The sequence below is a fragment of the Monomorium pharaonis genome, chromosome 2 (assembly GCF_013373865.1).
Source record: "Monomorium pharaonis isolate MP-MQ-018 chromosome 2, ASM1337386v2, whole genome shotgun sequence".
In the NCBI taxonomy this organism is placed as follows: Eukaryota; Metazoa; Arthropoda; class Insecta; order Hymenoptera; family Formicidae; genus Monomorium; species Monomorium pharaonis.
This window is the reverse complement of record NC_050468.1, coordinates 14,013,652-14,036,343: the sequence shown is the minus strand read 5'-3', so window position 1 is coordinate 14,036,343 and position 22,692 is coordinate 14,013,652. Positions and strand designations below refer to the sequence as shown.

The following is a 22,692-nucleotide window of genomic DNA, read 5'->3' as shown; positions in this document are numbered from 1 at the left end:
TCCAGATGTGCTGATTGTATTTAAAACAATTGAAGGATCAATTCTTTTTATAATTTCACAAATTAATTTAAATAATACTGTTTGTGGAAAAACATTGCGGTTAGATACTCGTAACTATGTTTATTAACTCTTATGCAATGTGAAAAAGGCTATCTTATTGATTTAATCATAGCTATCCAATCATTTTTTAATTAATACAGTTAAAAAATTTATAAACATTTATTCAAGTTTCTAAAAAAAAAAAAAAAATGTTTGTTCTAGAAATCATTGCCTGTTTTGCCTTAGCGTAAAAAATGCATTTTTCTGCAATGCATATTGTAATAATTAACGTTTTTGCAACATAATCAGTTTCGGCAACCTTTTTCTATATTATTAAATTATATATTTAATTATATATGTATATATAATTACAAGATAATCCTCTTAAAGAATTGTACGTATAATTAAGGATTTATTATAATTTGACATAACTCAATAACAAATCCTTTTCTTTCAATTAGAAAATCTTTATGCAAGTCTTCATATACTAGTTGTATGCATTCAAGATACAGCTTTTACACAACAATTTCGTTATGTATAATAATGTAAAATACTTTCTTATATATAACCAATTTACCTCTTTATTTTGAATGAGGTTATTTTGATCTCTTATAGGTAACTTTGACTTCAAAAACCGCCTTATAATAAACATTGTGATTAAAAGGACAAGTTTTAATAAGGAAATCCAATTCTAAATTATTTTTAGTGCACGAAAGTCAGTCGGAAATGACGGAAATAATTTCGCGCCACAGTATTTTATATTAAGAATGCCAAAATATATGAATCCGTTAACTTTTCCGTTATAAACTTTCGCCTAAAAACATTATCTTTCCATGAAATCAAAAACAAGCTCTCTTATAAACGCGAAACTCCAAGAGATGTATATAATATTTATCATTCCTTTTGTCTACCAGTTAAATCTGAATATCTTGACGTATCAGATTTTTGACGCCACGTAAGTTAACAGTAAAGAACAGAACTTCTAGAAAATCTCGCGCGTTTTAACGCTTCGGGGCAGGAAACGTCACGGTATTTACATGACTATCAAATCGGCACGTTGAAAAACATCGCCGCTGGTATACGCAACGTAAGCCGCTCGAGTCTCGCCACAATTTCAGCGTCGGATAAGAATCGCGCCGTAAACCAACCGACGTTCGTCTGCGTTTTCCACGGCGTGATTTAAGGTGCGAATTTTAACCACGAAAATGTAATTAGAGAACGAGCGTTAATTTTTTTACACGACCATCTACCCGTGTAACGATCACGACGGGGTCTGGCGGTTACGTGTGACTTCTGCAAGTGCTATATACGATCGAGTGTCTTTTGACACAAAAATGCGCACAAATATACATTACACGTGTATATTCCACGGAACAGGAAACGTGAATAGACCAGAGAGACGAATACGACTCACCAGGGCCGCAGCTAATAAATCTCTTTTAGACTAAAATATATTCAAGCAAGGAAGTGTTCAACTTGCTCTATGCAATATGTAACTTTAATTGCAAAGTCAACAAATATTTCTAAGTAAAATTATTTCCGCGCAGCTTCCCTGTTAAGGCTTTGAAATTTTTATTTCATTAATTTACAAGGAATGTATTAAAAAAATATTTGAACGATAATAGCGTCTCCACTATCGGATTTTGATATATTTGTTACTCCTGAAAACAGTATCAAGTAGTGACGAGTCAAATAAGTATAGATAAAATTAGTTCGCAATAACAGGTCGTAATTCGATCTCTCGTTTTAGCGAGCCATCCAATGTCGTAAATTGAAAAATGCCAAGCGAAGAAACAGCAGTGTTATTGTTCGCTGGTGTTATCGCAAAAGCGTATTGTTTTGAGACGCGAAATGAATATTATCGACTGTCGTCATTCAAGTCGCTTTCCGCTTTTAAATCCGTCGCTGGGACGATTCATGGCATGCAAGGCTACGAGCGCGGGGGAGAGAGAGAGGAGAGAGAGAGAGAGAGAGGGGAAGAGAGCCGACAAAGGTGCCTTCTTATCGCAACTAATTTATATTTTAAGACTTACTACCGCGCCGCGCCGTCGTACGAGGAACGTGAAAAGTCTCGCGAAACTCGGCAAATAAATTCCCCCCCCCCCCGGGGCAGGCCGCGTTTTCGCGCTCGCCTCGCGCAGAGAAATTTATCAAAATTCCAACAGGCAACAATAAAAGAAGAGAGAAAGCGCGCGGGAGCGCGTCTCCGTAATCGTCGCGTCGTCGGAGCGTAATTCAAGAACGTGGGAGCGAACAGGATCGACAATGCCGCGGGTGTCCCTCTTATCGAACTGTAAACGTTTAGCGCTCGTTAATGGGGAAACGTGACCGCGATGCTATGCGCGCGAGTCGCCGCCGCGGAGGAGCGTCAGCGAATCGCCAACACAGAGAAGGAAACGACGACGACGCGTTATCGCTACGGTCACCGCGTGGAACAGTAATGACGGCATTAGCAATAATTATCGTCACGAGTTTATTATTCGGCTGAAGTTCGCGAGCGTATATCCATTCGCGTTTTAAAATATTACAGTCGCGATAAGAGGAGCGTACACAGGAGTGCCGCCTACGAAATCTTTTCATTTTCAAGAGAAAATCTCACGATGCGCGTAAAACACCTATTTGTGGATATTTTTCCTATTTGAGACGGCATCTTCTCTTTAACTGTCTCGATAGTACGAGATTCATATATGTAGCATATTGATATAAGAATATCGTTAAAAAGAAATCCACTCCAAATTATTCGAGGCCTCCAGGAAAGGTGAAAGGAAAGGAGACACGGGATGGAACCTCGTGTAAAAGATTTAATCGGTCTCGTGCAAATTGTATTGCGAAAGAGATCGGTATTGGGAATACAAAAGCTGCGCGTACAGTCGCTGAGTCTAAAACAAAAAAAAAAAAAAATTATCTTCACCGCATCGTCCGGCTTTCCCGCGCGGAACGTCTTTGCGCAATTTCGCTGTAGTCGCGGTATAAATCATCAACGTCGGATCACAGCGTAGGCTGGCGGTGCACGCGCGGCGTTTTGATTTGAATACACAACTTGCATTTTGCGGGCTTTTTCTCCACCTCCGGTGCCTACGATTTGCGTAATGAGGTACCAAACAAAAATACACGTGCCACTCCGTTCGAGCGACGTGAATAATGCCCTCGAACAAGGAACGCGGAATGAATTAGTCCGTGAAACAATAAATTAGCGGATAACACAGCTAACGAGTTTCTAGTGGAGAAATGTCACGGAGAAGGAACGGGTTTAACGTTCGATTCTCTGTAAGTTTTCTGAACAAAATAAGCTATTCTTTTCAGCTGAACTTTTTCCATAATTTATCTTATTTTTCTTTTTTAGAGAAAAAAGAAAATATAAACCGTTTGAAAAGTTTTAAGTAAAAAAAAAGAATTCGTCTTCTCGCGAATATCCGAAACATGAAAGAGTTATTGCCATTTTATATAAAATATGTACATATGTGAATTTTAAAATAATCATAATGTATTTGAGCAGTTAGAAACAAATAATATATTAGAATATTTTAATTGTTGGATTTCTACATTAAAAAAAAAAGTTGTTAATTTAACTAAATTTTTCAACTTAATTAAATTTGTTTAATTCAAATATTCATGTACTTCAGTCAAATATGTAAAGATTTGATTTAAAATTCAAATATTTTATGTATTTAAGTTAAATAAATAAATACTTGAACTAAAGAAATTTAATTCAGTTGAAAAATTTAGTCAAAGTAACAACATTTTTTTCTAAGTGTACTAATGTAGAAAGTAAAGTATATCGAAAAAGATGTTAACACCTTGTCGTAGTTTGTCGAGATGTTGCAGAATACGAATACGCAAAAAGTCGCGACCAGATTAAAAAATAAACATTACTACCTGTCCGCTCACTGCGTGGTATTTATTTATAAAAAATGCAAGTTGATAATTTCACGGGAAATTAGAAAATAACGAAGGAGAGAGAGAGAGAGAGAGAGAGAGAGAGAGAGAGAAAGAGGAAGAGCGGCAAAAAGAATGGAGGAGGCAAGAAGATTAAAATGGTATATCTACGAGCAGCCTGACGAGAACTGGTAAACGCGATCATTATGCATACGTAACCTGGTATCGCACTCGTCGAATGCATACGCAATGCCGTTCACCATGTACACACGATGGCGAAAGAGACCGGAAAATATGATGCACTTACCTGAAACAAAAAAAGAAATTCTCTAGGTTAACATTGACATTCAGATTACAACTTATAATTTATAAAATTAGCGATAGTCGCACATGCATCGCGTGATACGTATTTACATGTATATGTATGTAAATTAATAAATAAATATTTTGTTTTCAAATACTCCACTCATTTCTACTTTTTACATATAAAGTTTATTCCTAAAGTATGAAAATTATATAATAAAATCGTACACGATTAAAAAATACATTTGATTAATTATATAACTTCCCACGTTTATGAGAAGGGCTTCATTTATCTTTCCTTAAGTTTGATATCATAAATTAAAATAGCCTCGACATAAGATAAATATCTCTAGATCCTTAAACGTAGCCGTTCCTTAAATGCTTCTAACCGTAACTAATCGTGTAATAGTGACTAATCGTGTTACCCCCAGAGCGTACTGTGGCAAGGTGCCTTCGATCTCTAAGTAAAGACGATCGATTGCGTACTGTGGGGAGAAGCTTCTCGAGAAACCCCTCCTAGTGATCGATTAATGAAAGAAGCTGCCAATTCGGAACGACGTAACTCGCGCCTTTCCGTTACTTCTCGTAAACGCCCACACTTTGGCTGTTGGCCAGAGCATCAAGATTCTGTTTCATCGAATCGAAAATATATACAGAGTGATTCATGCATTGTGAGAATCACCCTGTATATGTATATTGTGAGAAATTGCAAATAATTTAAAAAATAAGTCTTTTATCTGAAAAGTCTTTATCTGTGGTTAGACTTAATTTGAAATTTTATCTAATGTGCTTTGTCTATAATGTTTAACCGTAAGGTTCTTCAAACAAGTAATAAAATGTGTCGAATAAAAGTTGTTTACAGCGGTTATTTTATTAAATAAACACATTTTATCACTAAGTTGCTTGTTTGAAAAGCTTTATGATTAAAATTATGAAAAATGAAAAGTTCATAAATAAGTAATAAATCATTAAAATTAATTCGAAATGTTTTGAAAACAAAATAAATTTAAGAATCTGTAAAAAAATAAGGGTTGCCATAAAAAAATTGATCTTAACAAATCTTAAAATCATCTCCTAAATTCAAACATATTGCACCATTTTACTTCTCCCACAAAACCGCACATTTGTTTGAAACATTTTTTTCAGAAACGTCATTTTTGAGTTATTTACGATTCTCACATTACACGAATCACCCTGTATATGTATGTGTACTAGTGCACATCTAGCCTTCCTTCCTCTTCTCACACAGCTAATAGATCTCAACTAGCTGATAGATTGCTCGTAACCGCCACGAAGCGTGAGGAAAGGAAACTTAATTAGACAACGATTGCGCAGGCACTACGGAGAATTTTATTATATGAACGAAGGCTTTCTTTAACGATTTTTGCTACATCGAGCAATACATTCTATATTCATGAAGACACGTGTAAGAGAAATTAATAATAAATTCAAGATAACACATATTTGTTGATATATAATATATTTTTTTTAAATAAATAATAAATAGATATAACGTAATATCACATATTAAAATGTTTTGTAATTAAAAGCTATGCTTTTCTTGCTCTCTCTCTCTCTCGCTTTCTTTACTATTTTTCTATTTAGTGTAGCTTCACAAAATACGCTTTGTGTATAAAAATTGTTATGTAATATAAATAATAAGTTTTGATCTAAAATAACGGATAAAATAACTTTGCACACAGGAACAGAATTAATTGGAAGAAACATGAATACATTTATTGACTTGCCGTGTATCGGTTTTTGATACTCTCGAAATATATGAATAAAATTTTATAAAAATTAAAGATATTTATACGGCAATTTTTTTTTACACAGCAATAATTTGCACAACCTTATTGTATTACTATCAAGCATTGAAAAGTGTACAAGGAATTACAAAGTCATATTAATGTATTATGCTTGCTATTCATTTTGTAAATAAATTCAACGAACAAGCGTCGTAATCGTAACCCTGCATGACCCGATGATCCTCACGTTGTATTGCATAATAGATGAAATTGTAGAAAGTATAAGGCGTCAAAAATAATATGGAATTAAATCACACACAAAAACTGATATTAAAAGATACGATGAAACTTTCTCGATATATCATCCTTTATAATAATATCAAGATAAAATAAAATCAAGAAGCATATCGACAACGGTGATAAGATTAAAAGATATTAGTATAATTTTAAGGTATTTTTGTAATTATTATCAATCTTTTTAAATCATGTCACGTATTTTAAATTACATTATTTTATTGTTAGAGAATTTCAAAAAAAAAAACTTGCATTGTGGCTTCTTTAAATATTTATCAGTGAAGACAATAGTTACATTTCAATCAAGGCTTTCGGCCAATCGACCCCTTCCTTTCTGAAATTGAAAACAGAGAGAAAGAGAGAGAGAGAGAATTCGGTAAAGCTCAGTTAATTTTACCTAATGTTTGTGGGCGCGACCTTAAATTATTCTCGGCGCTTCAACCTGCAGACACGCGGCGTGTTTTGCGCGCTCGGGGAATCGTTTCGCGAACACATCAACGAACGAATTTTTGGATCGCGGACAGCGTCACGCGATTGTTCGCGATCGAGGGATCATACATCGTGCGATCGCGCACGAGGGACAGCTGCGGCGGAGGATACATTCCGCCTGGCGATTCACGAACGGAGGTAGGCGTCGGACGTGGGCGCGTAAGCCCGTTCGTCGATTTAAATATTTAACTCCGCTTTAAACGCCGGCGGAGAACGGCACGGCCACCACCAGCACCAGCACCGCCATTATTCGCGAGGTAATAATTCCCGCCGGTTGGGTAAACGCGGCCACGGGAAAATTAGCCGGTCGTGAATCATCCCGGTCGGTACCGGCGAATCGCCCCCCCTTAAATTTTTAGCGATGGCGGCGCGCGAGAAGACGGAGGAAAGTTCCGTGTATTCGATGAATAATTGAGACTCCGCGTGAATTCTATTAAAAAACGGGCGGAATTCCGAAGAGTTGAAATTCGATCGAGCCACGGTCGGCGACAGAGTCGTATTTCGTCGGACAAAAGTAACGTGACTTTGCGGGGAGGAGGAGCAAGATTCGATCGTGGATGCGCAAAGGTATTGCACACCAAAAGAAATTAATTCCTGAATTATCGCATTGTCGATTTATATTTTTCAGAAGTCTCTCCTATCACGCTGGACGCACGTTAGACGAACTGATATAATTAAATCGGTCATCCATTCATAATATATATATTATCACGTATATTAAAAATAACTACTAATAACCTGAAGAATCCACGACAGCTCTATTATATCTTTGCTTCGTTGAGTCATCAGTTTTGTCTAATGCTTATCGCGGAGATAAGCGTGGTAAACTGACGCTTAAAAAAAATTGCGGTCGTCATCCACGTCTGAAGGACGAGACTGACCGCTCGAACCTTTCCGAGTTTCACAATTTTCTCCTAAGAGGCCCTCGTCACGGTTGCCCCGACCTTCCGCAGTTGTCGCCAGGTAGATGTCGAATTACGTTCTCACGTAGCTCGGCGGATAATTGAAATTGCACGCGAGCCAAGAAACCGAGTGCCCGACGAGAAGGCCAACATCGAGCAGAGAGACGACGAAAGGTAGCAGGAATCGTTTCCACCGTCGCGCGCTGTTGCTGCTGCTGCTACCGCTGATACTTAAACCACTTGCCAAAGTTCCCCACCATCGCGGAAACTCATTCATGGATCGCGACCATTCCGGCTCTTATTGAGTCGACGACGACGACGACGACAACGTAACGCGCAGAAATATCGGTGTGCCGATACACATCAGCCGTTTCAAACGACGCAATCACGGCAGGTTTTAATCTGATGGGCTACTTTTACGTGTATAACATTTCGAGCACATAAAAATAATTTGCAGCTCGCTGGTATCACAAGCGAGAGAAGGGAAGTTTCTGAAAGATATGAATCGACAAGAAACGGCTAATAAATCAATATGCATTATGTAGAAATAAGAAAAGGATGTGTAAGCTAAATTTATGTTATATTTATCTATAACGTAATGTATATCGTTACAGATTAATCAGTTTCTCGGATGAATAACTATTAGCTAGCAGGTAATAATTATGTGTTTAACTTTCAAATACCGTTAGCATCTGTTACTCAAACGTGATCACTTGAGAAAATATGCAACTTTTTCCCCATGGATTCTAATTTGCGGCCAGGAAGAGCGCGACGTGAAGATATTCTATTCCTCATAGAAAATCACTTCTTCGAGAGTAAGAGAATACAGGCTATAATTATGTGGCCACTACGTGTGAGTTTCGGGGGAGGCCTTAAGGGCTGGACGGATCCGCCTTTTATTTTGACAGTGAGTATTCTGCTCGCGTGTAAAACCGCGCGACGTCAAGCCGCCGCCGCCGTCGTCGTCTTTCACTTGGAAGGCATACTCGACTATTTTAGCCGCGAAATAACTCAGTCAGAGGGTTCAGTCGGGAGAATCACGAGGTACAGAGGGAACAAGAAGAGAGAAAGCGAAAGAGAAGTAGATACAGAAGATGGAAAGGGATAGGCTGCGAGCGCGCCATGATATGCGAGTCCTAAAGATAGAGCACCCGAAACAACCATGAACCTTTTTATTTCACCCGCCAACGTGCGTTTCTACAGAGACCTGCACCCCCTCCCCCCACCTTCCCCTTATATGTTTGCCGGCGCCTGTTTTCCCTCTTTTTCGCTCTCCCTTCTTTTTTTTGCAATAAACCCCCCCCCCCCCCCGGGGGGGATTATGCTCTTCTCTTGTGCCGGCGTCGTCGTCACGGTGCATTATACTATAATTCGTCGCATTTCGTAATTTCGTCCGCACTCTATGAGTCCGCGCTCTCCGTTAATGCCCCCTCTTTCCAGATGGAGCAATTAGCGTTACAACTTAACAGCCGGCTCGAACGTGACTTCAATTACGACCAAGTTGAGATTATTCGATTCCGCTCGCCGAGCGATACTCAAAGAAGGCCAATTATATGTCGCTAATTACCGTTCGTTTTACTAACAAAAGCTCGCGTATCGATATGATCATTAATGACGTTCGATGTGATTGTAAATATGACGCTCGTGTAAATTCGTCGCGCGAGTAAACATCTTCCGTCCATAAAAGTTTGAAAATACGATTAATCTGATGGCGCGAGGTAAAAGTGCTTTCGTCGAACGAACTTATTCCCGCACGGACGACTCCGTAGTTTTATAAGATTCATTACAACGGCTACTTTTGTAGAGAGCCCTCTTAATTACCGCCTGTAGCAATTATCGGGTCTCGTAATCGGGCGATCGAGATATCGACTAACTTTCGTTAACTATCGCGTTTAAAGGGATAGTCCATTAGCCAAGAAAATTTCTTCATTTTAAGACCATAACATTGTCAAATTTATAATTGCTTTTCAACAAAACCGCAAACATTGTTTCTCCATTTGCATGAAAGTGATGGAATTAATTCCCTTTTCTAATCTAATTCCACAAAGTGGATTTTGTGTGATACACTCAGACTTTTCTTTAGACAAAAATAGAACGCAAAAGAAACTTTCCATTAAAATGAATTTTAAAAAAAATTGAATTCAATAATAAACCTATTACATCTGTTTCTTATTAATATTTATCAAAATATTAATAAATATTGATAATAAATTTATAATACGCGCAAAAAGAAAATTGTTAAAAAGTATAATAAAAATCGATTTACAAAGTATACAATTACATTTTAATTATTCAGCCATGAGAAAAACGAAAAGAGAACTGGTTTATATTTAAAGATAAGGAAAAAACTTTAAAAAGCGTAGACGCGAATGTTATTCGTCGTTGTCGAAAAATGGATCCTATCAAGTGGCGGACGTATTTATCATACACGAAATGGAATATGGAGCAACGACGGGGACACGATATAAATGGCAATCGGCCAGACTGTATCGAGCGAGATTGTCAAAGTCGATTACACAAAGGATCGCGATCATCGTAGACACCGTCAGCAGTTTATCGAGTATCGCCACTACGTTAAAATCCAATTAGAGACTGTCGTCGGAGTTTACGAAACGGTCGTCGCGCGACGTTATGAAAACAAGCGGAAGTAGTAATTATAGGTAAACCATAATCGGATATATTTCATCGGATTTAAAGATTTTCTAATGTCGAATATAAATGGCTGCGACCGACGACAACGGAGATGCCATTAATCGTTAATCTACCGCTTGACATTCCCATGAAAGCCAATTACGTCCAGCCTCGGAATCACGTCGAAGAGAGACCGCTTGTACGAGGAAAATTACTTTTCACTACGCGATGCATATAGAATTTAAGTTGAATAATAAAGTTATCAAAAAGTACGCCATGCTGCGTTCTCTTTTCCTTTTGTTTTTGAAAGATTCTTATATAAATTTAATACATAATTTAACATATATTTTAAATGTAAAATAATTTTTTTTAAACATGATAATTGTAGTAAAAAAAATTATCAAAATATAAATTTCATTGAAAGTCGTTCATTGTTGAATCAATAAGAAATTTTTCAACTCGATTAACAATGCAAAATTCAACCGCCCACAATAAGAAATTTTCTCAAACGGATGCGTGCATTTCATGCTCACAGTTAGGCTTGATCACTGTCGTTATTATGAAATATAGTCGTCGTTATATCGCTTGAATGACGTCACGCAGGTGCGGCCACGAAGGTACCATGTGCGTTTCACGTTCGCTTTAACAAGTGACTTCAAAACCTATAAACCCGCGCCACACAGAGATCGGGCCGCGTTAAGTAACGATTATCCTATCACACCGATCACCCAGTGGAACAAAAAATGCATTCGATTTGCCGCACTACTAATTATAAATGAAAGTAATAATTTGTACGATCTATTGCAACGGTAGATTGACTCGTATGAACTCCGGGACGCCGGTATATTTTTATCAAATCTGTATCTTCTCACTAATCTTTATATAATCGTATATAATAATAAATTATAATATGTAAAATGTGTATGATATGTAGAATGTGTAATTACATAGTAATTGTAATAAGTTATATATATAATTATATGGCATCACTTGATCCAATGTCGTACTATATATAATTCCAGAGATTATACAGCATCTTATGCTTTTGGAAAAATAGAAACGTCTATGAATAAACTGCTGAATATTCCATTCTATTTCTTTAGGATAGTTCCCTAACACAATGGCAAGGAGATAAAATAAAACTAATACCGAATTTATCTTGAGATAAGAGAAGTCAGAAGTCAATAAAGATTACATTTAAAGAACGCGTGATATTATATTTATTATAATAAATAATAACGAATACGTTCGCGTGAAAATGATCGCGCTAGCGGTCATCGGATTTTCGTACGACCGAGAGGCGAGTGCTTCTCGACGGCAGTGTACTCGACAGCAACCCGTTACATCTTACGGCGTAAAGAATAAGTCTACGGAGCTGCATCTCACATCTGTCGTGCTCCCTCCCCTCCCGCCTTCTCCCTTCGTGCTTGCACAGCCACTCTTTCTCCCTTTCTCCGTCATGCTGCATCCTACGGATCACGAGTGAGGAGGCACAAACCGGCCCGCCACACACACATACACATCCGTATGCACACATAAATGTACATACACGTACGTATATACGTGCACTTATGTTGCGTGAACTCATCGAGATGGAGCTCTAAGAGAAAGATAATAGAACAAAAAGAGCAAAGGGGACAGAGGAAGAAAGAGAGAGAAAGGGAAAGAGACAGAAGAGGGGGCGTCGATCGAGAAGCTACTTGACTGGTTGACCCCGGGGGAGCCGGGGAGCCCCCTTTATGTCAATTTCTCGTTATACCGCGGCGCTCCTTTCGCAGTGATGCGGGAAGGAACTGCGCAGCGTCATGCGGTACTTAGTTACAGGCAACGGAGATTAATTTTAACGCGATAAGAGAAGAGGGGAATAACGGATAATCGTGCGAGAGACGGCAAATAATTTTGCCCGAAAACGATCGATCGTTGAAGACGACGACAACACCGACGACGACGCCGACGACGCCGACGACGAAGACGACGACGACGACAACGACGACGACGACGTCGACGGCACCGGCGACGACGGCGCGGCCGTATCGTCTCTTCTCTCCGAGTGATTTACTTCTTCTTATTGGAGGCCCGAAGATAGATCGTGGAAGCGCGGAAGAGGTCCAGGATGAGGAAGGGACGGCGGCGGGGGAAACGAAGGAGACAGAATAAAATAGAAAGAGACAGGGTGTGTGATAGAGGGAAAGGGAGCTATAGATGCGCCGTCTCTCTGCATCTTCCTCCTCGTCGCCTTCCTTTGTTCCCACGCCACTCTCCGGACCCTTCTCATCCCCCTCCCTCCTTCTCCTCCTCCTCCTTCTCCTCCCTCTTCTTCACTCGCGGTCGACCTGGCCCCCTCGCCCTTTCGTGATTCACCGTTACACACAAAGGGGAGCTCGGACTTTTGGTGTAAGCGGATGAGAGGGAACGAGAAGCGGAGAGGGCAAGAACGAGAAGATAAAAAAGAGAGCAGAAAGGCATCGCGCGCCATAGTTCCAGGATGAGCCAGGATGCTTCGCACAGGTTCTTTCATGGAAGAAGACGCGGGGCTTGAAATCGAGAGGCAAGAATGAAGCTCTCTCGTGCCGTCGTGGTCCTTCAGAGCGTCCTCGATATATACCGGAGCGAACTGAGAGAGCGCGCGCGGAAAGGAGAAGAGCCTTATAAAATCGCCATTCTCCACGCGAAAAACCGATCCTGGCACAGGATAATCGTTCGACAAGTCGATTAGCGTGGGAGAACGACGAAGTAGGGGACCATTCGTTCAGTTCTCAAAGACGCAAGGGAGAAAAATGTGATACGCGAGTTGTGGATATTTCTAATCCTAAAATAAGATCCTCGAGTACATAATATATAAAAATAAGCTATACACAACATAACAATACACAAACGCGTTAAAATTTATTATTTTTCTCTAAAAAAAAAAAAAAAAATTGAAATATCTGTAGCGCGAGATCTCTGCTTCACCCTGATAAATAAAGTTTTAACACTTGCGTGTCCAAGAACAAGATTTTGCCCGATTACACGAGTTAATTATAAATGCGTGCTTCCGGAGCTCCTCAATCATGACATCGACAAATTCATCGCAGCAACAAACAGCGAAAACAAAGGAAGGCAAAGGGGAAAATGGCGGCTCGTAAGAGGAGAGAAGAAATCGAGTAATGCAAGGAGTAATCGCGCGGAAGGCACGCGAGGGAAAAGTCCGTTTGCAGGACGTGGCCCTTTCGGGCTGCATTTCCAAGCTACGGAGAGAATAAAGCGAGACGATGGTCCCACCGGATAAATTGACCGGTAGCCAGGGACAAGGGATAAGGGACAGCCGCCGACGGGGGAAGGAGGGTAGCGGTGGACGAGAGGTGCGATCGCAGGGGGAGAGGGACCGCGGCGTCGTCGAAGTGGCGAGGGAGAACCTCGGGGCGGAGAAGAGGATACCGTTCCGTTCCCTGAGAGTACGCGAACGATAATTCGGAGCCGCGCGGGCAGCTCAAAGGACCCGCGGGACGATATATCAATGCCCTGCTTGCGGAACAATTTCAACTATCCGCGATATACAAAGAAAAATACCAAATCGAATGCCCGGAATAGCAGCGAGCGAACCCCCCGTCCGACCCCCTCGTGGCCTTCCTCCGTCGCGCTCTCCTTTATAGACACTCGATGCACCCCTTCTTCCCCTCCATCATGTTCTCTCTCCCTTTCTCTCTCTCTCTCTCTCTCTCTCTCTCTTTCGGTAGAGACGTTCATGCTGGACTTGCTGCAATGCCAATGGACTACCACGGACTCTCTTCTCGGATCTCTCGAGAGCATTCGCTCGTGCTCGCGCGCGCGCGCGTATATGTGTGTGTGTGCGTACGTACGACGTGCACGTGTGTGCGAGCGTAATCGGGAATCCGGGAGAGAGGACCTACCTATCGACGGGGAATAAATTAACGAGCTGCAGGAAACTCGCAAATGTTCCGTGGGAAGACTCTTCGAGGGAACGGGCGGCGACGGTGCGGGAGGGAGGGAGCTCGTTTCCGGCGGGCGGAGGAACAAGAAACGCTCCTTCGCGCGGTGTCCCGAAATGCGAATTCGATTGGGCGAAACCGCAAAAACTTTTTATTCGAGATTTATTATTCATAGCACAGGCTTTTGATAAATGCGCGGTTTCGAGAAAGAATAATGAACGCCGTGGATGATCGAAAAAGAAGCGGAAAGGGGGCAAAAAGCATTCCGTTTTATCTCGTAAATTACAATTTCTTTAAATTACTGAAACAATTAGACAAACAAGATTTTTAATTCGTAGGTTTCGTATTAACACGTAAAAAAGTATTAAAATTAAATTTCTAAATGTTACACACGTGTGAAATATATCATCAAATTGTTTACTGTAAAATTCCACTCGAGGATTAACGGTCGTGCATTAACAATATCGTAACGTGTTACGAGAGAATCAATAATAGATTTGCAAAATAAAATCTTTCGCGCGCGCAAAGTAACAGATGCGTAGCGTAACGTTTAATAAAGCGGAACGTCTTACTTAAATCATTAATCAACGGCACGGATGACGCAGAATATATGAGCGATCGAGTGGTTCAACATATGGACGAGTTTCTTTTTTTTAATTCAACGATTGATCAATCGCATCATGCGCAAATGCATCCTTTACAGGGCAAAGTTGCATTCGCGCACGATGCAGCTGATCAACCGACAAACAAAAAGCGACTCGCCTTATATGTAAACGCTCCTAGCAACAACACTAATCGCATTTATAAATAATTATTAATTAAAGGTGTCCATCTATATATTTATTTTCGTCTCGGAAGTTTCTTCTCGCGAGGTGTCCTTTTTTTTTTTATGTATCAACCATCTAACTCCTCGGCAAGAATACAATTTTCTCAATGCATATTCCGCCTTCCCCGACTTTTCAATTACGCTCAGAGACCAAAGTTATCACGTCGGCCCCCGTCACTGCACCGCCGCTCGTCGCCTCGTATAGCGAACGCGCGACGATGACGAGCGTCGAGAAGCGGCGAGGCGGCGCGGCTTCACTCACGTCGTATCTGGCGCACGGCGCGAGCTATATGTCAATCGGTTGATGGAGCGGCGGTTTGGTTATAATTGGATCAGTTTAGTTAGGTATTGCAAATATTGGCAGCCAGGGAAGCTGCCGACCCAGTGATGAAACCTAATTGGGTAAGTCGGTCTGGCTTCGCGCCAAACGAAGCCGGGGGCCGCGCCGCCCGGCTTCGAATTCTAGATACCCCGGCATGATGTGATTCGCCTTCCGCCCTGCCGCCGCTTACTCGCTCGTCGGATCGAAGGCGCGGAATTGACACGTAAATACAACGAGTTCGGGGATTCGTGAAAATGGAAGTGGACGCGAGATAGGGAATTCGTTTCGGATCGACCGGTTTAATTGGAGCGTCGTGGCGCGTCCCATCGCGTCGCGTCGCGTCGCGTTGCGTCGGGACGCGACCACACGCGACGGCGAAATTGCAAATCGCGGTGAGGTGATTCAGTCGGGACAGTCAGTCAGTCAGCCGGCCGATCGGACGGATTGTGCGAGCTGCTACTGTTCGCGCTTGAGAAACAAACGTGTTATTCGCGTTTGGTAAACGATTACGGACAAGGTTCGACAATAAACGCGTTGAACTCAGAATTAAAGAAAAAGAATTACATAGTAAAACGTGGTATTATACACGCAATTGAATGCGTAAAGAGACTTTTTTTCATTTTTAAGAAGAGAACCTTCTAGCATTTTAATCATTTCAAGTTTGAATATTTTTGAGAAACTGTACTATACATATATTATTTTTGAAGGTTTGAACGATATTCCTGAATTAAAAAATTAAGTCAAAATATATAAATAAAAAAATGGTGATCTAATATGACAAATCTAAGAAATAAAATATTAAATTATTTATAAAGTTTATTGCAAACGTTTTTTCTTCTCGCGTTTATACACGAAACAAAATAGATAAGCAATTCAGCAAAGCTACATGCTACATAAATTCCACAGCTGTAACTAAAGAGATTTAATATTTTAACAAAGAAATTATGTCTCAGGATAATTATCAGTATATTCATTAAACAAATTCTTTGCTAGAATAGAAATTATTAATGTATTATAAATTTTCTTCATTGCAGTAATAAAAGTACATAATACTCCATTTTAGCTCGTATGTTTTGTTAAGAATTTCTGTCCATTTGATTAATTTCCGCAGAAAGCTGTCTTGTATTGACAAGTACAATGTACTATTGTAATAAATATAATTAACTATAATTGCTACTTTTATTTAGCTGTAAAACTTTACCACTTTAACATAGAAATCTATCTGTATATATTACTATAGATCTATTCACTCAACTAAAGAATTCTTAGTTTTTGTAACAAAATTTTATCCGAGTATCAATCAATAGCATATTTTTCAATAGTTGTCAAAAGTTTTTTTTTCCATCATTTTTTAAAATAAAGTTTGAAAATTTACGCGCGATTATACGCTTTATATAATTTCGCGTTACTAAGCAATTCACAAATTGCAAAATTGCAAAATCCTTTATTATAAAAAAAACAGCGTTATTATTAAAAAAAAACAGCTTTATTATAAAAAAAATAGTTTCCGTCAGCGCGAATATTTAGTACATGTTCCGCCTAATGTTATATTTGCATTTTATCTATTGCATTATACAAAATGATTTACGACGTTATACGAAGGCTATCGTAATTTTTTTACTATGTTATGCGAACATCGCATTATACCTAGGTTTATTATACAAGTATGCCTCTATTTACAACGGAATTACGTTCCGAGACTTCGGTCATAAATCGAATTGATCGTAAGTCGAATATAGCACACATTTAGCATTTATATTTCATATAAATAAAACATTATTCATACAAAATAATAATTCCATTACTGAAGATGATTATAGAATCGTTATTCAGGAAATGACAAAACAAATTTTTATAAAGATTATAATTTAAAAGTTTGCTATTATAAAATTAATATTTAACTTAACCAAATAAATTAACTTCACAAATGATTAAAAAATAATATTATTTCTTATAAATGTAACCTTAACATAATATATATATTTAATATTATAAAATATTATAAATTAAATCAATATTTAATTTACTTAATTAATCATTGATAACGAGTGTCTAATCAGTTTTGTTATAACCTACAAGTTAATTTTTAGCTAGTAGACTGCCGATCGTAAGTCTAAAAATTCGAAGATCGAAGTAGTCGTACCGTAAGTAGAGGATGCCTATATAGAGATACTTATATATTCGAATATTCTCACAAACGAATACTACAATAAGTGATAGAAAGCCGTTGCGATAGTTCAACGCTGACAAACACTTGAACTTGAACTAATTTCGTAATTTGTGAATTTATTTGAGACATTGCGGATTACCTAAATTATTGCCGGCTCGGTCAGAGTTTCTCGTTCTCACCCGGTCGCGTGGAAAACACTTGCACCGCCTCTGTTTCCCTCCCTCCCTCGCACGCAAGTACTTTCAAAACAGATGGACACTTTTTTCGGCGCGGGGTGAATGAACCGAAGGAAAGCGACGTGTTCTGTCGGGGATGCACCGTGCATTGTAAACGAGCCGGGCGACAAGTGTGGCACTCCCGGCAATAGTGTTGACCTTTCGATGACGCTAAGCCGCCGCCCCGCCGCAGCCCCGGTGGCGCGGGCTCGTAGCTGCCATTACACGCTCGGCCGACACAACATGTGGGCTACGTCGGCCGGTGCATGCCGGGGAGTAACCTCTCGTTTTCAAAAGCGCGCTAAACACCCGGATATTTTGCCGAGTGTTCGAGAGCGTGCAGCCGCGTCTCCCAACGCCCGCCGCGCCGCCGCGCTTTGTCACGCGATTTGTGCACCTCGCGATTTTCATGCTCGCCACAAACGAGCGACGAACGACCGGATTCAATCGGATTTCACAATTTTGACAACATACGGTAACAATTATCTCTCACTATCTCTCCGGGCAGCGAGCGAAGCGTTTCGATTGAACGCGGCGAAATAGTTTTGAAACGGCTAACGATTATATTTTTATTCGCGTGGAGCACTTCGCGCCGGCTCTCTGATGTTCAGCTTACAAAGCCACCCCGGGGTCCTCGATTCGTACAAAAGTATAATTATACGAGTCAACAAATCGCGCAATTGAAGGACGACTCGTGATTTCGCATCGCTTTGTTTTCGCTCTGCCAAAGCCAATGAGCCGAACTCTCGTTCGCCGGTGGAGGATGCTTTTCGTGCGAGTCAATTAGAAAGAGGGAACGTTAAATCGTTCGATTTTCAACCACTCGAGAATCGCCGACATGCGACTCTGTCTACTCAAGGTGAGGCTGATCTCCTGAAGCCGACATAGTCTCGCGATACAATGTTTAGTTGGCCAACGAGAAACTATTTTTAAAGCGACGACGGCGCGTTACACAAGCGCGCTTGCGACCGCACGCGCGCGTGCTTGCCTTCCGCGCGCGAAACTTTATTTTTCCTCACGGCGCGTCGTCATCTCGGCGTGACGTATTGTCACGGAGTAACTGGAGTAACGTGTCAGGGGAGGACGGGGACGTTCGCAAACGGCGAGCGGAGGTCAGCTACAAGTTCGAGGTTAATCGTTCGTTTGGCAAGGCTCGCCTGTTGCCGCGCCGCTCTCTATGGTCCGCCTACGTTACGTAAGCCGGGGCATCGAGCGCAATAATTTTCGCGCCGTGACGTCGCGTGACTTTTTTCCCCTCTCGTGACAAACGGCGGTGATGTTGACCGCCGAAAATAAAGCCCCGAGAGATACGCATTTTCGTTTGTCCACTTAACAAATTCGGAGCTGGCTTCTCCTCTCGACTCGGACTAAATTTTGCCGATTTAAAACGCAACGCCGAAACAAATCCGCTGCTGTGAATCGAATCATATTTTCTCGAGTTTAAAATTCAAGTTTCTTTTTTTTTCAAGAAGACAAAATAAGTAACAATTATGGGTCATTTTAAGTTAAAATAATTTTCATTAATTCGTGTAAATTTAATAATTTGAAAAGCTGTTAATGTCAATGTAAGCAGTAAGTATTATAATTTCAAAGAAAATTATTATGTATTCAATAAACAAATTATGTATAAGTCCCAATTATAGGTTGGTATAATTTAATGTACTTTTTGTTAATGTCCTTTTTTAAATACATGTTATTATATGTTTAAATGTATTAAATATAACATACTTAGGGTATAATTTCACAAGGTAACTTATTTAAAAATAACTTTTCCCTTTTTTCCCTAAATTAAGCAAAATTGTACAATAATTACACAAAACAAATTAAAAAATGTAACACACTTTTCTGCAATTTTGTAAATACACGTACACCCATGTAAAACAATTTAATTTTGCTAAATTTGATTCATAATTAGGACAGTCATCTTGATGTAAAAAAAAGCGTAGGAAAAGGTAGCTAAACCGGATGTATCTACGGCCGCGTATGAAGCTTTATTTCGACAAGTGTTTGGAGATGTAGGACGCGTCTTAGCGACGCTCGGGACGGAAGAGGAATGAACGAGTGACATGCGTGAAAGGGATGATGAGCGCTGTGTATCGAGCACATACGTACACACAGATACACGCAGATATTCGTCGTGTATACATATGTATAGGCTGACGGACGATCACGTGAACGTGAGGGTCCAACGGCTGATACGGCCCCGAAATGAATAATTCACGAGGAGCGAGCAAGCGAGCGTGGCCACGCGGCCTCCGTCTTCTCCCCCTCCCCCTCCTCCTTCTCCTCCTCCCGACGACGTCCGGGGCACTCCACACTCCACACCGCGAGAATGGGACGTGGGCCCGTGCAACCTTTACACGGCTATTACGCGACACGCCGTTATTATTCTTCTCTTCATGCCAAAATATTCGGCATGTACGGACGTCGAAAGGTAGGAAGATGACAATTCCCTACTGAATTTCGAGAAGTCCGATTCGTGGAGAGATGATTCGCGATTAATCCCTCACGCTAAAATTATTAAAAGACCAGAAGACGCATTACAAATGAAAAAAATAATTTAATTACCATAGCAGTTTTTACGCTGCTGTAGCAAAATTTATTAGTTATGCGGACAGACAAAGAGATCGTTTAAAAGTGCTAATTGTAGCACTGAGAATAATTTTTATTTCACTAGATTTTTCCACTCGATTAAATTTATTCAATTATTAATACATAAACTTTAATTTTAGAAAAAAATTTCCAAATCTATAAAAGAAATACATACAAAATTTTGTTAATGATATGCACAAATAACTCTATATTATCAATCTCGATCAAGTTTGACTATCAGTTTAGCATCTCCATAAAAAGTATTTTATGTATTTAAGTTAAAGAAATTTAATCAAGTTGAAAAATTTAGTCAAATCAACAACATTTTTTTCTTAGTGAATTTACTAGATATAGCTTTGCTAAAGCTATAAAATTATTCGACTATAACAAATTCAAATTACGAATCCTTAACCAGCCAATCAAAGTGAATTATGGATTTAAGCATATATAAGCTCATTTGTATAAGCAGTAGTAATTTTGCTCAAACAGCAAAAGTATTGGCTAAGAATATATTGTTTTGCTTTAACAGCAAATTAATTCTAAATGCAAATATACTCAGCAAATTTTTTCTATTTTTAAAATAAAATGGACTGTACTGAGGAATAATTTTTAAAATCAGTTATGTCAACTAAATTTTGTCTGCCATTACAAATATGCAAAGACAATTTTGCTGCAGTAGCAAAATTTTTTTTTCCATGTACAATATATATATATATGTATATGTATGATGTTTGTTAATATTGTTAATCGTGCACACGTCAAGTAATCATAATTCACAAATACCGAACATCGAAGATTTTAAAAGTTAAATTCTAAAAGCTTTCGCTCCTCGTCTATTTTATCTAAATACATCGGCTCTTTGATCGATGCTTTCGTTCGGTTATTGGGGGAATATAAATAAAGTCTATCCCTCGTATAACTTACATGTTATTTATTGCCTATTTTTATTCCAGTTCAAAGTAAAGCCTTGACTAGAGCAACTCACGTAGATACTATGTTGTTGCACTACGCATTTGATGCAAAGATTCTCTCTTTATTTTCGTACGTAAATCTCCGAATCTCGTGCTAAAGAAAAAAATAATGCGAAACATGACAACACGATATGACAAAAATAAAAAAAAAGTTATTAAACTATCGTTATAATGTACAGAAAGTGCATAAATAACGTGGATTGAGCTTCCTCTTTAAAATCTGTTTTGGACTTGATTACTGCCAATAAAGGCCCTGACGAAAATGATAATAAAGAATGAACCATCAGCCACAGGAAATATTCATAACTTGTTTCGCGACGTGAGCTCGCAGTGACAAGTCTAACTGACTCGCCGATGTTGGAAACGTTTAATCCGACACCGTCCGTGAACCACCAACGCAGCAAGATAAGGTAAGAGAAAAGAAAGAGAGAAAATAAGAGAGAGAAAGAGAGAGAGGGAGAGAAAATGAGAAGGGAGAAAAGAGAGAGAGTTATGGTGCTGCCACGGATTACCGCGGTCGTGTACTCAGTTTTCAGACTAACAGGTGAACCTCGGTAACTTAATCTTTTTCTGCTCATCTATCTAACTTCCGTACGCACGCACGCATATACGCAGTATATGCGACGATCGCGTTCAGTTATGTGTGTGCACAAGATGCACATTTTACACGATGCGTACAACCGCGAGAAAATCCATCATCTCGAAGAATCGACGCGTTCAAGATAAATTAATATATGTAAACACGATGTTTACACATCGATGGAATACGCTAATATCCGGCGATAAATCATATAAAACACAATTGAAAAAATATATATCTTTAATTGCTTTCACAAGAGCATATTTTACTAAAAGTAGTTATTAAACAGAATAATCGATATATTTAAAAATATAATTATGGACAATTTATAAACTGAATAAGTTTACGTCAGAATATTAATTTTCTCGTTCTTTTTACAAATATTTACATTATTTTCTATCGTTTTTTTAAGCCGGAAAAACAATAATAGTACATTAATAACAACTCTTATGGTTTTCGCTTTACTTTGTTTAAAATAGCTGCGTTCGAATTAATCTGCTATTCGCTGTTGCAAAAAGTAAAAAAAAATTACAAAGGCTCGTAAATTCAGTGTAGTCTTATTTCGTGCGACACAGTCGACAATTTCACGGTTTATTCCGCCACAGAAATCGAAGCGACAACGTGTCGAAGACGAATACTCGAGAGGCGAATTCGGGATATTAATGTCGTGAATATCTAAATATAAGTGGACATTTTGAGAAACGTCGTCATCGCGCGATCACATATCTTTCTTCTTTTTTTCTGCCCTTGCAACCGATGTTGACTTTGATATGGCGTGGGATATTAAAAGCAGTCCCCTGATATC

The 22,692-nt window shown here is 39.4% G+C and overlaps 1 protein-coding gene and 1 long non-coding RNA gene across 7 annotated transcripts in view; one reads left to right on the top strand and one right to left on the bottom strand.

Moving 5' to 3' along the window:
- Positions 1-22,692, bottom strand: part of LOC105835835 (transcriptional enhancer factor TEF-1) — a 172,107-nt gene that overhangs the window by 128,964 nt on the left and 20,451 nt on the right. The window contains exon 2 of one of the 6 annotated variants that reach the window (XM_036283232.1): positions 4,135-4,222. The exons of the other annotated variants lie outside the window; for them this stretch is intronic. Within the exon in view, the coding sequence (XP_036139125.1) occupies positions 4,135-4,159 (25 nt within the window). The 5' untranslated portion in view covers positions 4,160-4,222. The remainder of the gene's footprint in view (positions 1-4,134; positions 4,223-22,692) is intronic. 6 annotated transcript variants of the gene reach the window in all.
- The window catches only part of LOC118644539, a 28,410-nt gene continuing 12,192 nt past the window's right edge, over positions 6,475-22,692 (top strand). Inside the window, exon 1 of the long non-coding RNA XR_004962314.1 lies at positions 6,475-21,717. This is a non-coding gene — a long non-coding RNA (uncharacterized LOC118644539). The remainder of the gene's footprint in view (positions 21,718-22,692) is intronic.